Source organism: Lissotriton vulgaris, chromosome 4_1, assembly GCF_964263255.1.
Source record: "Lissotriton vulgaris chromosome 4_1, aLisVul1.2, whole genome shotgun sequence".
NCBI lineage: Eukaryota > Metazoa > Chordata > Amphibia > Caudata > Salamandridae > Lissotriton > Lissotriton vulgaris.
In genome coordinates this window covers 379,614,837-379,632,055 of record NC_141691.1, presented here as the reverse complement: position 1 = coordinate 379,632,055, position 17,219 = coordinate 379,614,837, and the positions used below count along the sequence as shown (strand labels likewise).

The following is a 17,219-nucleotide window of genomic DNA, read 5'->3' as shown; positions in this document are numbered from 1 at the left end:
GTCTGGGACGGTGCTAGCACCGCCCCTGACAGGAAACCCTTTGTCCAGGCTCCCCTCGCTGGAAGGACTCCCAGCTGTAGGGGGTCAGACTCGTGTCTGTGGTGGCAGCATCCATTTTGTGGAGCTGAGGCTTCAGTTAACTTTAACCGGGGTTCACAGTTACATACATGTCGTGTCCCTCTAGAAGGGTGGAATGCTAACCCCGTCGCCAGAATTGGCGAGGGGTTAGTATTCCAATTCGTATGACACCTTACTCGACATGTTTTGATAAAGCAATACCAAAGATAGCATTTAACCGCGAGGATTATAATGCACTTAAGAGTATATGGTATGCGATATCATGGAGCAGCTATTAGGACTTGATTCCGCAAGCTGCAGACAGGCTCAGCTCATGCCAGAGCACCATCTCACACGATTCCAAGCACTCTGCCTTCAGGATTGTCAAGGCCTGCCATAGGAGTGACTGATAGGAATCTGTGTGTCCATGTTAGGGTTAGGTATAGGTATACTACACCTACAGCAAAGGGTGATTACACGACTTTGCCCCAGCTGTCATGCAGCCAGTTGTGTCAAATTTAGGAGGCCAGCCAGGGGTGGCACAATACATGCTGCAGCCCCTGGCAGCCCTGGGTACACCTATGCCCTGAGTTACAGGGTCTGATAGGGTGGCCCAGTACCAATTGGAAATGTACCTAGGGTACATGGAATCCATTTTAAAGAGAGAGCAGTAGGCCTGGGGTCCTGATTGGCAGGGTCCCAGGTCGACTATGTCCAAAACCAGCTAAAACACAGGGCAAAAAGTTGGGGGCAACCATAGTCAGGATGTACCTTCCTACAGACCTGTTCGCCACAAAAGAAAACGCAAAATGCCAGTACTTCGCCGCAAGGTTCCCACACCTGCAGTCTCAGGGCAATGCGATATGAATGAACTGGTCAGGCAAATTTGCCTACGCTTTTCCACCAGCACCGTTGATACCGCTAGTGGCACGCAAACTGCGCCAGCATTCAAGGACGCCAATCCTGCTTGCTCCAACATAGGCGAGGCAACCGTGGTACACCACATTCCTAGAACTTTCCATGGTGCCTCATCAAAGACTACGACTAACACCCAGTCTCTTAACACAGAGCCATGGAGACATTCAGCACCCAGATCCGCACAGCTGAACCTTGCAATCTGGCTCCTGAAGTCCTAGAGTTTGGCTACCTAAACTTACCTCCTGACTGCATGAACATTATCAAGGAGGCAAGGAAACCTACAACAAGAGCATGCTATGCGGCAAAGTGGAAACGTTTTGTCATTTATTGTAACAACAACGACATAAACCCACTAGATGCGTCCATTCAAAATATCATATGCTATCGTTTGCACCTACAACGCTGCAATCTAGCCTATACATCCATAAGGATACACTTAGCTGCCATGCTGCCTGTTCTGAAGAGAACAGGCAGCACCTTTTGCTATTCAGAGTGCCTGCAATTAAAGCATTCATGGAGGGGCTCAAACGAGTGAATTCCCCCCAAGACACCCACCTTCACCTGTCTGGAACCTAAACGTTGTTTTAACCAGACTAATGGGACCACCTTTTGAGCCTTTACACTCGTGTGAAATATAATTTTTAACATGGAAGGAGGCTTTTCTCGTAGCGATTACTTCGCTTAGAAGAGTTAGCGAGCTACAAGCCCTAACTATTCAAGAGCCATTCATTCACATTTACGCAAACAGTTTCGTGCTTAGGACAAACCCTAAATTCATGCCCAAAGTGGTATCCCATTTCCACATCAATCAAACAATAGAATTGCCAGTGTTCTTCCCAAATCCACAGTCAGTACCTGAAAGGGCTCTACACACACTAGATGTTAAAAGGGCTCTCCTATATTACATAGACAGGACAAAAGAGTTCAGGAAGACAAAACAGTTGTTTGTTGCCTTTTCACCACAGCACAAAGGCAACCCTATTTCCAAAAATGGTTTAGCTAGATGGATAGTTAAGTGCATCCAAATATGTTACATTAAGGCTAAACGCACTTTAACAGTTCCCCCAAGAGCGCATTCCACACGCAAAATGGGGGCATCCATGGCTTTCCTAGGAAACATTCCTCTAGAGGAGATATGTAGAGCAGCCACATGAACTACCGTACATACATTTACCAAACACTACTGCGTAGATGTAGACTCCAAGCAGCAAGCGGCTGTAGGACAGGCTGTTCTCAAAACGCTTTTTCAGACTGCTGCAGCTGGCACAGGCAACTACTGCTAGGGGAGGGACTGCTATACATTCTATGTACAGATATCAATTCAGCAGCCCACATGCCTCGAACGGAATATGCTACTTACCAGTATGCATCTGTTCTTGGCATGTAGGGCTGCTGACATTCATATCACCCACCCTCCTCCCCGGTGCCTGTCGCAGCTGTAGCATTCACTATTACTTTTTAGCATGGACATCACTTACTGTATCATACTCCATCTCTGCCACAATGGCGAAAAACAATCGGAGGATGCCCATGCGCACTGTAGTCCAGGGGAGGAGCCACCTATCTCGTGATACTTCGAAGACTCTTCCAGGACAACAATGTGCAATCATCCGGACCCAACACTAGGCGGCGATCTGTGCACAGATATGAATATCAGCAGCACTACATGCCAAGAACAGATGCATACTGGTAAGTAGCATATTCCTTCTTTAGCTCATCAGGCCCACCCCAGTTCAGACCCAGCCATATGCAAATCAGTCTTGACCCTGTGCCTTATGGGAACAGTCCAGCCCAAACTGCCAAGCCAAGTTCTCCCTGGACCGTAAACAAGCATCCTGGGATTGGTTTCGGAGTTTCACCCCTCATCAGCCAGGCTAGCTTGAATCCAGTGGTACAGTGAGCCCGGGACCCACGTCTGGACAATACTGGCGCACATAGGGCAAGAAAGCAAAAGACACACAACTGATGGACGAACTAGCTATCCTGGCTGATGAGGGTTGAAACCCTAGAACCCGTGCTAGGATGTTTGTTTCCAGTCCGAGGAGGACATGGCCTGGCAGTTTGGGCTGTACTGTTCCCATTGAGCAAAGGGGCACGACTGATTTGCATATGGCTGGATTCAAACTGGAATTGCATGGTGACAAAATAAACTATGGATTTAGGCCCAGGTCTGTCTGCTGGGATGAATATATGACATTGTTCTGCATTCTGTCCATCAATTGTTCATTTTGCCCATGGTAAACTGCAGCACTGGGCTGCTGTCTACTCCAAACAGCCTTAACATTAAAAAGATGTTAAACAAATAGTCAAGCATTTGTTTTCAGGTTAATTGAAGTTATAGGAACAAAGTAACTAAGGTTTCTTGCACCACTTAACTTTAAGAACACTTTTATTTTGCAACAAAGGTATGTAAATATGATAAAGTCTCTTCAAAATTAAAAACGTGTGTTGCATTAATATGCAGAACCGTTTCACCTTAGTACATCACATATCAGTGCATTGAGAAGTATATATTTTTTTAAGCGATATTTTTCAAACATGACTTTTTAAAACATTCATTCTTCCTTCCATCCACACTGACAACAATTGCAATATTAAACTAATAGGTAAATCACTTTTTATGTGCACTTTTTGGGTGGCCTGAGTTGCTATTATGCACAAAATGATAGTTTATTACATCATACACAGGGCAATGTTTCATACAGCTCACATTGTGAAGTCACGTGTTTCAAGGTCCTCTTAAATGTGATAATAAAGAAAAAGGAGGGAATGTGAAATAAAACAATTGCCTAGAATTACACAATTTGGTCAAGTGGGTAGGCCTGGATTAATCCCAGGTGGGCTGGTTTCACATTGTGCAATTCAGCCACTAGCCGCATGCTTCACTTTCCCTACACCCACCTGACCTTACATGACACCCACCCCTCCAAGATTACCATCAGTGCGTCCCTCGGTGACACCACAGAACAAACTTGTTGGCCCTTGGGAACATGTTTGTGAGTACCCATGATCTAGAGCATGTTTATGTACAGAGTGAGTGTTGATCAGATTAGCCTTAAAACCAACCAGACTCAGGGTTGGACCTGACGTGCTTTTAATCTTCCTGTTGAGACGGTGCAGCCTATATTTACAATGAACACAAGAAATTGGGCCTACACTATCTAAGAGAAAAGGCTTGCATGCGTTTGGGTTCCCTCCCCACCTACCTCTCAATTCTGACACAGTATAAACAAGTCTAGAATAGCCATCAGCGGCTAGACCAGCATAGTGTCTGGCACTGGCCGTGAAACAGACTGGGGCAGATGGGCTTGCCTTAGCTGTGCCAGCGGCTCATCAGCTACACACTAGCGCTGCAGGCTTGTAAATATAAGAGTGAGGACTCCTCTTTAATGTTGAGCACTAGAGCGCGACTTATACAAAATGGCATCGCTCCATGGTTCAAACCTCCACACCTTTCCTCAACAGTATTTAGTGCCCCCTACTTGAATTCAGGCCCCCTAAAAGATTTAAAAACAATAAAAAACTGCAGCCCATATAAAAAGACGAATCGACTAAAACAATGAAAAGTGCTTTGTGCAAAGTTGAACAAAGCACTAAAAAAGTGCTTTGTGCAGAGTTTAAAAAATGCTTTGGCAAATACAATTAGCATTTGTTTGTATTCAGTAAATTTCAGTTCATACAGATTAAATCAAGCAGTTTTAAGAAAGTATATTTGTCAGGGCTGCAGGCATGTCGATGTAGGAGGGAAGACTCCTCCTTAACGTCAGAGCACTAGAGTGCGTACTTTACAAAATAGCGTCCCTCTGTAGCTCAAACCTCCCCACCGCCTATCAACAGTATTTAGTGCCTACTTGAATTCCTGCCCATTAAAGATTAAAAAAAAAAATCTAAAACTGCTGTGCACGTAAAAAGGCAAATTGATAAAAACGATCGCAAAATTACTTTGTGCAAAGATCAACATTGTGCTCAAAAAGTGTTCTAGGCAAAGTTTAATGATATGCTTTGGCAAATTCAAATTAATTTAGCATTTGTTCAAATTCAGTAAATTTCAATTCATACAGATTAATACAAGCAGTTTTAAGAATGTATATGTGTCAGGGAAATACACTGACTGAATCATACTATTGACATACTATTGTATGCTTTCATTGGAGTCAATAGCACGTCCGTACAGGAGGGCAGAAAGATGTCTGTGACAGGACGCCGTTTACAACAAGTATTTGCCCAGGTTACTAAAGGCAAAAAAAGTTGCAGCTTTACACAAGTTGCACATGGCAATTTGTTACAATAATTTCGACCTAGGAATCAGGTCGGGCTTAATGAAACAAGTTGTTTGTTAACTTGGATGACCCACTTATGGCACACTGTTCCAGAGTTAGGACTGCTGAGGGGTCAGCGTGTAACACTGTATTCGCCTATTGGGTGACCAGGTTTTCCCCCCTAAAACAACAGTTTTGCATCTTTTACTATCAGAACATGTGAAATTACATGTTCTGCCTCTGGTATATGTGGCACCCTGCTTTAGGACTCGATAGGCCTGCCATAGGGTGACTTAAACAAATATACTAGGAAGAAGTCTGGCTTTGCTTTTACCTTAAATTGCAAATTCGGGGTAGCAGTTTAAACTGCTGTTTCAGCCTGAAAATGGAGGGCTGGGAGTCTTGTTTTTACCTGTGTCCCACCCAGGGTAGCACAACCAATGCTGCGATCCCTGACTCTTGTCATCCTTTAGATTGCAGTCAGTGTCCCGAAGTCGCAACTGACTCCTCCTCGGATACTCCCTTTAATTGAGCCTATCAGGCTATGGTCCCAATCGTTCAGCGTTTGGTCCTAGATTTCAGTGAGGGACTGATGGCTTCCTCCATCCTTTTGATGAGCACGCCAGGTGGAATATGCAGGCTCTGCAAGGGGATCTGAAGTCCTAATGAGACCGTCATTAAGGGGACCTCTCTGACTATGTTCAGATTTTGAAGGGGACTGCAAAAGAGGTTCACTGGTCGACCCCACTCCCTTCCCTAATCCAGAGCTGACAATGATGACCAATGCATTACTTCTGGGTTTGGGTGGCCACCTGGGAGAGAGGGAGATCTCTGGTCTTTGACGGACTCCCGACTTCATATCAGCTTTTTAGAGCTGAGGGCCATGTGCTTGCCATTGAAAGCATTCCTTCCATCCATCAAGGGAAGGCTGGTACAGGTGCTCATTGACAACACCACTGCCTTGTGGTACTGCAACAAAATCATTCTAGTAGATCCGTACTGGGCAGTAAGACTTAGAACTCCTAGGCATGAGCATCTGTCCTCCGATCAAACTGCCCCTCTGGGAGGATCTGCTGTCACAGCATTAAAACAAGGTTCTGCTCCCGGGTTTTCGCAAACTTCACCTTCATGCTTGGAGATTGGGTGACAGATAGAACCCCTTTAGGCAAAGTCATCTGACATTTTGCTGTTTGTTTTGTCCCTAGCCTGGTAAGGCGTTGATTTGGGCACAGTTAAAGGGTACATTTCTGCTTTTTCAGCCTTTATAAAAAAAAATGACATTGTTTTTATGGGCAAAGAGAAACATTTAGGATAGTAAACTGAGTAAAGCACACAGTTATATGTAGCATTTTGGATTACGTGTTCTTTCGCATTCTTGTAACGTGACATTGAGATCATACTTGTTGACACAACGTTAGGTCCCACATACATATCAGTGGGCTTAAGTATACAGAGTGTTCTTCTAAGTCTCTCTCACAAGCTCCCCCTCATACATTTGTTATCCTTCATGGGCTCAGCAAGTGATTGAATTGTGGCGCCTCCTCTAAGTGATATGTCTCTTGGGTGACTGCTGTCATCGGTTCTGGTGCTACATTTTGTATTAAGTATGTCGGGTAGTTCTCCCATATGTTTTTAGGTAGGCTACTCAATGGGAGCAAGAAATTATATACCACCGATTGAGTATTACCGTATGTCATATACCTGTGCCATAGCTCAGTCGTGGGCACTGGACTTTTGGCTCATCTCATTGCTACTCAGCGCTTAGCTAGTAGTAGCCTCATTGTAATCAATTTACAGTTTGGTTTCCCAACCTGCTTTGTGTATCTAGTGTTATCCCCTTAATCTGCTCGAATTCTCTTAAGATGGCCTCCCAAAAGGCAAAAATTCCTTGGCAATGCCAGGCAGCAGGCGTCAGGTTGGCTGTTGGTGCTGAACATCTGTGGCACTCCGCCTTGTCGAGGAATCCATATCTGTGTAGTCTCTCTGGAATGGAATAGATCCTATTAAGATACTTGAACTGTATTAATCTGTGTCCGCCATTGTGCGATGCTCTCATAATCATTTCACAGCAAGATTTCCAGCTCTGGTCCTCAATATTTCTGCCTAGCTCCCGCTGCCATTCCTGGCTTGCTTCGGTCACCAGCGGTCTGCAGGCTTCCTGTGTAAAGGCATATAGTTCAGTGACCAGTTTAACAGGATCACTGTCTCTTAAGGTGGCGGTGAGTGCATGCATGTCCGTGGGTTCCCACATATCTTCTCCCAAAGTTGCCCGCAACAACTGCCAAAGCCTATGGAAATGTAAGTGTGTCATACTCATCTGGGCGTCCGGATCAGTTGCTGTTACCTCCCAGCTTTTCCCTGTGCCTTCCTCGAATAGGTTCCTATTTGAGTGGCTTTCAGCATCTTTAATGCTGCCACTGTCTTGCGCGCTTGTCCTAATTCAAACTACAAGCACCAGCATATTGGCGTCAGAGGGAAATAAAGTATTGCTCCCTTCTGTCTCTCTAGCTAATTCCACCAGGCACATAATGTGGTATTTAGAGTGTCGAGACACCCAAAGCGTCTTTTTGGAAGGGAGAACAATCTCTCTGGCAGTATTCTACGTGCAGCAGTACTTCCTTCTATGTAAAGAAACTGCATTTCAGGGGGTCCGTGTAGCCAGTAGTGTGCAAAGGAACCCTGCACAGCCCTATAGTATGTCTCAAAATCTGGGGCACCCAGTCCTCCCATATCATATGGTAATGTTAAAGTCTCCCATTTTGCCTGCGGTTGTTTCCTGGCCATGCTAACTTAATTAAGTTGGATTGTAATGTTGTGAAAAAAAAACTTTTGTCAGCAGGTTTGGAATGTTCTGAAAGAGGAGTAGAAACATTGGTAAGATAACCGATTTCATAATGGCTATATGCCCTGATAAAGATAGTTGGAGCTTAATCCATCGATCTATATCCTTAACTGAAAGAGACTATCAGTTATAGATTCCTTAACTTAGAATTACCACCAGGCATCAGACTGGATCTGGAGAAGTATTTTCGTAGCAGTACCCTTGCGCGTCGGTAAGTGGCGTTGGTCGACTCCGCGTTGACGTCGTGATTGCCAGGATGACGGTGGTGTATCTACTTAGACGCCGCCCTTGCACGCTAATGTCAGTTCTTTTTTTTTCTGTGCCAGCCAATGCAGATTCGGAGCGAGCGGTAGCCTAGTCACTTTTTGACTAACTGTGTTTGTAACTTTTTGTCAACTTCTTTTTGAGTCGTTTAACTCCTGGTGCACAAGGATGTCACATTGGCAGACCAGCTTAAAGCCTTGTGGCTCCTGCCACAAGCTGATGTTGGTGACAGACCCACATCCAGTGTGCCTTTGGTGTCTGGAGTGCGACTACGACTCAAAGCTGTGCTACGACTGTCAGGCCATGGCACCGAAGTCTTTGCGGGAGGCGTGCCGAAAGCGTCTGGAGGCCCAGCTGTCTGCTCCGTGCCGCTCGAGGTCCCGTTTGAGAGGGAGGTCGCGGGACTGGTAGCAGAGCCATCACCACCACTCCTCGTCAAAGGCTTCATCTTCGGGTAAGTCGAAGCACAAGAAGAAGGCAAAGAAGCACTGTCTCTCTTCGCCTTCTCCCCGTCCATCGGCCGATGAGACGAGGGATGCGGACGGTCGTCGTCCTTCGGCTCTGTCCGCGGAGCCTACTGGGTCGGCTCCGAGTTTTCCCCCCATTCTAAGAGCCTTTTCTTTAGGGTCTCTGAGGCAAGGGTGCATAATCGGTAGGCTCAGACTAACTCTTGGGCTCAGGTGCAGAGGTGTTTTGTCCAGAAGGTTGCTTGCATTGAAGGCTCTCACTTTTTGGTGCAGAAGGGTATGCTTCTTCTTTCTTGTATTGTGTGTCCAGAGTGCCAGTTCGTAGTCTTCTCCAGTTGCTCAGGTTCTAGTTCCCTAGGGACGATTGCTATAAGGAAATCTTTACGCTAACCAAAAGGCATTCATTGTGCCAAACATTGTGAGTTGATAGAAACTGCCAGAATGGTCACAGCTACTCCTGTTTGTGAGACACATAGAAGGTAATTGTGGACATGATGCTAGTTTGTCCTCTCTTTAAATGCCCCTTTTTATAACTATAATTCTTATCTATATTACGCTCTCCAAACTGATGAACGGTTCACATTGGTATGAAGTGACACAATTGTGCCGCTCTGAAATTGAATATTACAGTTAAGTGTATTTTCTTCCATTTGTGTGCTAATCACAGATTAAAATGATGTTAACAATTGTTTTCTTTTTCTATCGCAGTAGCTTTGCCAGATGAGATTGGTGCAGGTGTTCCAGTAACTGCAGAAGAATTCAAGGCACTCTTGTACAAACCCCAGGAAGGTGAATGGGGTGCGCATTCTCGAGATGAAGTTTGCGAGCGAGTTATCACGGGGATTGATCAGCTTCTTTCACTTGGTATGCTACTTATTGCATCTGTCACTTACAAAGCACACCCTTCTTTCATAAATGTTCTTTGTTTCATGTTTCAGAATCATGGGTCTGTATTTATGAACACAGTATTTTGCAAAGTCAAATTGATGTTTGTTCAGAAGCATTGGTGTGTGAAAGGTCCCTTTCTAAATGAATAGGAGATTATCGATTTGATTAGGGGGCTAATTCAGATCCGCAAATAGTTTAGTTTGTATTTGTTGTCCCAAAAATTAGAAGGGGCCTTTAGATTATGTTGGGAAGTAAACTCTCTTCATCTTAATTGAAAATTGCATTTATCACATGTGGTATATAGTCTCTGATAATTATTTCCTACTTTTCATGATGAATAAAGGATGCTAAAACATGTCAGGTGCTAACTGACCTGTTGTTCCTGTGGCATCAGGTCACTAGGTGTTTGTAACGCAGCTCTATGTATAGCTGTTCAAAAGAAAAGTAACCTTACTGTCCAGTTGTGGTCTGGGCGATTGATGAGATGTCACAACTAACAGTACCAGTCTGTTGTGCCGGGTTTCCTTTTGACAAGCAGGACTCATATAGTTGGTTGTGATTCTCAGCTTAAAAAAAAAAGTTCTAATATGACAGCACCCAGCAGTGCCCCTCAAGTCTCAGAATGTCACATTGGCAACTGTGCTCCAGACATGAGATAGTCTAATGCAGAAATGACACCTATGACACACTACTTCTTATGGATACTACTAGCTGTAGATTCCTCAGATTGTGAATATTCCCTAGACATCAGACTGGATACGGAAACTTAGGAGCAGTACTCCTATGCACCTGTCGGTGGCATTGTACCACTACGTACCTACATTGTACCTCTGTGGAAATGACAAGCAGAGCCATATATGAGCTCCACCTATATGTGCTGACATAACTCCATTTGTTTCTGTGCCTTCAGATGTGTATTTGAAGCTGCTCCTTGGCCTCTTCGATTCTTATTTCACAAGTCTTTTCCAGTGTGCAAAGACAAATTTCACCTAAGACAACAGGGTCCAAATCGTGCTGGGACTTTCACAAACAGATGTCTGTGGCACACCCTCAGGGGGTATGCCTTTGGTGCTTGTGATCAGAACATGAATCTAGGGCTCGCGATGATTGCCATACAGGACTGTGAGGCGAAGCTTTATGTCACAAAGTATCGGAACACTCCACGCCGTGACCAGTTAAGGTGAAAGGGAAGGTCCCATTCCCGCTCCTGAATCCTATGGCAGATCTTTGTCGCGGGCAAAGTCTTCTTTTAAATCAAAGAAGAAACAAAAGAAATGTAAGTAGGAATCGGCCCATTCTCACTGTTCTAGAACTCCAAAGAGGGTGCGAGGGCTTCAACATGCCACCCGGTCTTGGTCTTTGCAATTCAAAGCCTGGCTATTACAGGTCTACCATCAACTGTTTGGGAAGCCTTTCTGCACAATTTTAGCTCCTTACTAGTTCCCTCTGGCATGCATTTGGGCTGGATGGATCTGTAGATGCTCTAGTCAGACTTCAACTGGTGGGATTACCCTTAGTACCGTCTCTACACACTCAAACTCACTTCAAATTGTGCACCTGCTCCGGCGCAGACTTTATTTCTGGTGCCACTCACTTTGCTGGTTTCCTTTAAAGCATTGCAACTGCCGATGCCTGAGGACTTTTGTGCTCTTTATCTCTTACCTCCTTGGCAAAGGTCCCGTCCTGATTTTGTACGAGCACAGTCTGGAAGCAAGCTCTCAGATTTAGACACCTTGCCATTTCTATGAAGTAGGGCCCATACTTTACACAATCTTTTTGGCATTCATTCGTGCAGTGGCAATTTTGATAAAAAAATATGATTTTGTCCCCCAATATCATAAAACCAATTGGTATGAGCAAATAAAAGATGCCAGTGGTCTGGATACATTTCCAGATACTGATCTCATTTTTCCTCCAATGTTTGCCATCCATTAAAGCGTCTCCTTCACTGTTATGTGGAGGGCATCAAAGTTACTGGACCTACAACTACCTACTATGGAGGTGAAGACTAATGCCGATTTAAAGGTACTCCAGCCTGGTTAACCGCCACAGAGCTTCCATTCCTCTTTATGGAGTCCCTCACAGATTCCCTCTTGGGCACTTGATAAAACCATGCTCAGGACTACCAATCAATAAGCTTGCTGCTTAGCTCCATTGACCAGAACCAGGTGACTCTGATTTCTGATGGATACATCTACCTATAGATTCTTCACCAGTGACCGCTCCTCCGCTAAGTAGGAGGAGTGTCGCCCCACTGCTTATTAGCAGTGGAATAAAGGAAAAATAAAATGATAATAGCATGAGGTTATTAACATTTTATTTGTTTCTGTCGCTGCGTATCTGAGGAGTGGGCGGGCTGCTCTACTCTCAGAGCAGGGGGAGGAGTGGTACGCACAGCTCTTTATGACTTGCACCAAGGATGACAGGCAAAGCTTCCTGCATGGCACTCAATGCTTGGCTCAGTCCCCAGTGGCCCTCTCTTTTCATACAGGGGTCGCTGAATCACCCCTGCACATGGTGCACAGCTGTTTCCTCACATCTTGCAATGGGAGTCCTCTTGGCAGGGCTCCATACTAGACCCGGTCCCTCCAACGCTCTCCTCCTTACAGGACACACTGGTTTTGGCAGGAAGGCAGACGCTGGTGCTCTAGGCCCCAGAGCAGATGGTCTCGGTTTCCCTAGGTGATGTCCCCTCAGCCAGCAGGGAGACTAGCAGGCCTTGGCCAAAGGCAGAAGTCTTTCAGAGTGTCTCCTTCTCACACGGCCCGCATGGCTGCTTGAAAGATAAAAATGTTTAGGGGCTCAACCTCCCCTTCTTATAGGTCATTCCCAGACACCAAATTTGATTTGGGGTCTGGTTCTTTTAAGTTTTATGTTAGGGTTCTACTTCTTTTGAAGTGGGCACTTTTCTTTCCCTTCTTCTTCTTGAAAGGCTGTCTGTCACAGCAAGAGAGATTCTGAAGCTGATATTCCCGCAACCCAGTCCATGGGAGTCACTAGAGTGCACACATGGATGTTAGCCACCGTGATATGTGCATCAAAAGGTTAATCTCGGGCTCCCAGCCCTACTCTTTATGGTTCCTTTATCAGCCCTATCTCATTCCTGACATGTGTCCATGCCCCTTCTTTGTGATCTATCACTGAATCAAGAGCACCCTTTAAAAGTGTATTGGGGGAGTCTCCCTCTTTCCCTTCCTCCATTGTGTCTCACCCAGCTCATAGGAATGTATCAATATGCATATCTGTCTGAGGGATTCGTCCACTCATGTCCTCACAAGGTAGGCCTGGGCTTCCCAAAATGTAACCCAGGGTCCTCCACTTTATGTACCATTGGAGGCACATTTGCACTCAGTGTACATGCATTGCACACATACTGGCCAGCACTATCACCTTGCATGTATTGTGTCTCTCCAGGCACACATACATCCAGCACACAACCATTCGGTGTGCACTGCTCAGTACTGCATCCTTTCTGTATTGTGCCACTGTGTGCTATTTAAAAACACACACTGCCAGCACACACACGTACCATGCGTGCATTGTACAGCCCTTCCTCCTTCATGTATTGTACTTTTTGCTTACACCCATCAAATCTTTCCATTGCACGGCACTACATATCTTACATATTGTATTCTTCACAGGCATACATACATACTCTGTACATGCACTAACCATGCTTGTATTGCACAGCACTGCTCTATCACTGTACTGTAACCTTCCCAGACACAGACACATACAGTGCAGAGAGACCACTCATGTGCTGCACAGCACTCAACATCTAACTGATGTAGGCTAAGGGTGAGTTACGCGCACAGCAGTGGAACTAAAAAAAGTGAATGAGCCTGTAGGCCGCACTCCAGTGACACAAGGTAAAATGGACCTCTTTAATCCTACTGATCTCTGCATGGTATTCTGCCACCACCGCACTCCTGCTGCTTAACTCCTTATGAAGGCGGTAGCCTTCCACCACTGTGAGGGTAGCACTTTGTGCCCCTCTGCCAGCTTGCAAGACTGCAATCCACGAGATAGACCTATGTTATGGCGCACATGCATGATCCATGTCTGTCTTTGATAGCAAAAATCTGCAGTAGGGATCCAGAGAACAGTACAGAGATACATGCAGGGATACATGTCCTTTACATGCAGAGGACTTCTCTGTCCCATTATTATGTTCGAGGCATGTGGGCTGCTGAATTCATATCTGTGCATAGATCGCCGCCTAGTGTTGGGTCCGGATGATCGCACATTGTTGTCCTGGAAGAGTCTTCGAAGTATCACGAGATAGGTGGCTCCTCCCCTGGACTACAGTGTGCATGGGCATCGACTCCATCCTCAGATTGTTTTTTTCCGCCATTGGGTTCGGATTTATATTGGTTCACTCTAGTCGAAATCGATATATAAAACTTTCTTAAGGCCAAAAGGCCTTTCGTTTTTCGTCGGTATAGTCTTGCGTTCGGTGCCCGATTCTTCCAGCTCAGTTCCGAGCCTGATTCCAGAGAGCCGCGTGCTTTCGACGCTGAAGGCCCAGTTGACCCCAGAGACCTTATCGACGGACCATCATGGAACGGAGTCCGTTCAAGAGATGTCCCGTGTGCAACTCAAAGTATCCCCACATCGACGTCTACCCGGTGTGCAACAAGTGTCTGTCGCCGGATCATGATGAAGCCAGCTGCATGGCTTGTTCCCGTTTTCGATCCAAGAAGACTCTTCTGCATCGTCGCGCTGCACGCCAGAAGGCCCAGCAGACTGCACCGGCACCTGTGGACTTATTCGATGCCGGGGATGATGAAGGAGCTGACCGGGAAGTTCGGGAGAACCTGTCGAATCCCGCGTCGGAGGTCGACTCCAACTACGACGCGGATGTTGAAATGCTCGACGCGGAAGAAGTCGTCGACGAGGTAGGAGACGACGACGGGGCCTTTGGGGCCATGGAAGATAGCTCGAGCGAGGAGCTAACTCAAACTGACATTGGGGCCGAAACGCTTCAGAAGGCTCAGGTCGAGGGATCGCCACTAGGCCTTACCCAAGATCTTCCAGTGAGTTCTACGGCCCCGCCTTCGGGCTCGGCTACGGACATTGCTAAGGGGCCGCACCCTGCGAAATCGAAACCGAAAGTGAAGACACCGGTCTCGACACAAGTGAAAGCACTGGTGCCCCCATCGAAACCAAAAGTGCGTATTGCTTTGGTCGGCTTAAAGCCCTCGGACCTGTCGGCACCGACGAAGCAAAAGGGCATTATCGACCCGAAGAAACAGCTCAAGGGCGTTGAGACGAAGTCTGGCACGCCGAAGACAAAGGTGAAGGCAGTCGAGCTGAACAAATTGGCGCCGAAGACGGTCGGCATCGACAAAGGGCTCAGTGATCCGAAGGTTCTCGAGACTCCGCATCCACAAGACAAGGGCAAGAGCAGACCGACCCACGAGTCCACGTCTAGTGGTGCCTCGAAGGATTCCGTCCAGTCGACGCAGCCGTCCGCCGCTTTCTCCAAGCAAGTGGCGGACTCCCTAAAGCGCATCAAGGACAAGGCCTCGAGTGTCGGGCCAAAAGAACCTCCACCTTCGAAGCCTGCCGATAAACCTCAGAAGACATCGACGCTCATTCACTTCACGTTGCCGCCGAAAGTGGCGCCGAAGGCTTTCGCCCCTAGAATGGCCACCAACGTGCCCGAGAAGGTATGCTCGGTGCCGAAGTCGACGACAGTGGTCCCGGCCTTAAAGCATCGACAATCCTCGTTGGAGGAACAACAAGAACAATTTATCGATGCCGAAACAGGCAAACTTTCCCTTCATAAGCGGAAAATTGACCCGGAACAGCCAATGGAGTCCTATAAAATTCCACTAAAGAAGAAAAAGGATTCCACTTCGACCCCTGTTCTTGTGGAACCAGTTTCTCCACATGGCCATGATGTCACACCCACTTATTCAGATGTGGACACTGGGGAAGGTGATGATGATGAATACAGCTATCCTGTCTACACTGAGCCAGATGATACCAATGAACCCTGGGCAGCTGCTGCTGACCCAGGTGATCCTCACTCTACCCCAGACACTCAGATGTATGCTGTAAAAACGCCGCCTACAGAGGATTTAGCTGCGTTTAATGCCCTCATTGAAAGGGCAGCGAAGAATCATGACGTCCAGCTCCATGCTGACCCCATTGAAGTGAACTTTCTTTTTGACACCTTTTCAGTCTCAGAGAGGACTGTCAAGACTCTGCCTATGTTGAAGGGTGTCTTGAAGAAAGCTGGGGAGATCTTTAAGGAGCCTACGAGAGCCAGGGTGATAAACCCTAGAATTGAAAAGAAGTATAAACCGGCGCCTGGTGACCCTACTTACATCAAGGGACAGTTGCCGTTGGACTCTCTTGTTGTTTCTAATGCCCGGAAGTGGGCTAATTCACAAACAACGGGTGATGCTCCTCCCCCAGATAAGGAATCTAAGGTGTTTGAGGCATCAGGGAAAAGGGTGGCAGCTCAAGCGGCCAATATCTGGCTCATTTCAAACACACAAGCACTTATAGCAAGGTATGACAGGGCACATTACGACACACTGGAGACCCTGTTACAGCACCTGCCAGATGAATACAAAGAGGCAGCTGAGATGCTCATCCAAGAGGGGAAGCTCATATCAAATGCTTCTATTAAATGTGCACTGGACGTGGCAGACACCGCGGCCAGAGCTATTAACACTAGCGTCATGCTGAGACGACATGCCTGGCTCAGAATCTCAGGGTTCAATCCAGAGATACAGACCACCATTCTCAATCAGACAGTAAACCCATATCATCTATTTGGCCCAGAGGTGGACACCACCTTGGAGAAAATCAAAAAGGACACTGAAACTGCTAAGTCCATGGGGGCTCTGCAGTCCCAGCAGTTCCGGGGTGGTTCTTTTCGTCGCTCAAGCACTAGAGGTGTTTCCAGAGGCCAGCTCTCCCAAACCACACAGTACTATAAAGGCGGCACGCAGACCACATACACCAAACAGAGTCGAGGTGGATATCGTGGAAACAGCGCCAAAGGCAGAGGTCGTGGAAACAACAACTCCAGATCCTCCGCCACTAACAAACCGTGACGCCTTGTCACTGCCCCCCGACCACGCAACACCTGTCGGGGGGAGACTTCAACAGTTCCTACCAGTCTGGAAGTCCATCACCACAGACAGGTGGGTCACACAGCTTATACAGTACGGTTATTGTCTGGAGTTAATATCCACTCCACCCAACATACCCCCAAGACAGCGTCCTATGTCCGCCGAGCATTTGCACTTATTGCAGCAGGAGGTCCTCGTCATGCTGCAAAAAGGGGCAATCGAGCTCGTGCCTGTGAAAGAAAGAGGCACAGGAGTTTACTCACTGTACTTCTTAATACCAAAAAAGGACGGGTCCCTCAGACCCATACTGGACCTCAGACCCTTCGATCAGTACATTCTATCGTAGCACTTTCACATGCTGACCCTGCAGCATGCCTACCGTTGCTCAGTCAGGGGGATTTTCTCGCAACTTTAGATCTGAAGGATGCGTATT

The 17,219-nt window shown here is 46.7% G+C and overlaps 1 protein-coding gene across 2 annotated transcripts in view; it reads left to right on the top strand.

Moving 5' to 3' along the window:
* Window positions 1-17,219, top strand: part of BRWD3 (bromodomain and WD repeat domain containing 3) — a 1,253,402-nt gene that overhangs the window by 893,612 nt on the left and 342,571 nt on the right. For both annotated transcript variants that reach the window (XM_086918755.1, XM_086918756.1), the window contains one exon: window positions 9,516-9,671. In XM_086918755.1, coding sequence (XP_086774881.1) covers window positions 9,516-9,671 — 156 coding nt within the window. The remainder of the gene's footprint in view (window positions 1-9,515; window positions 9,672-17,219) is intronic.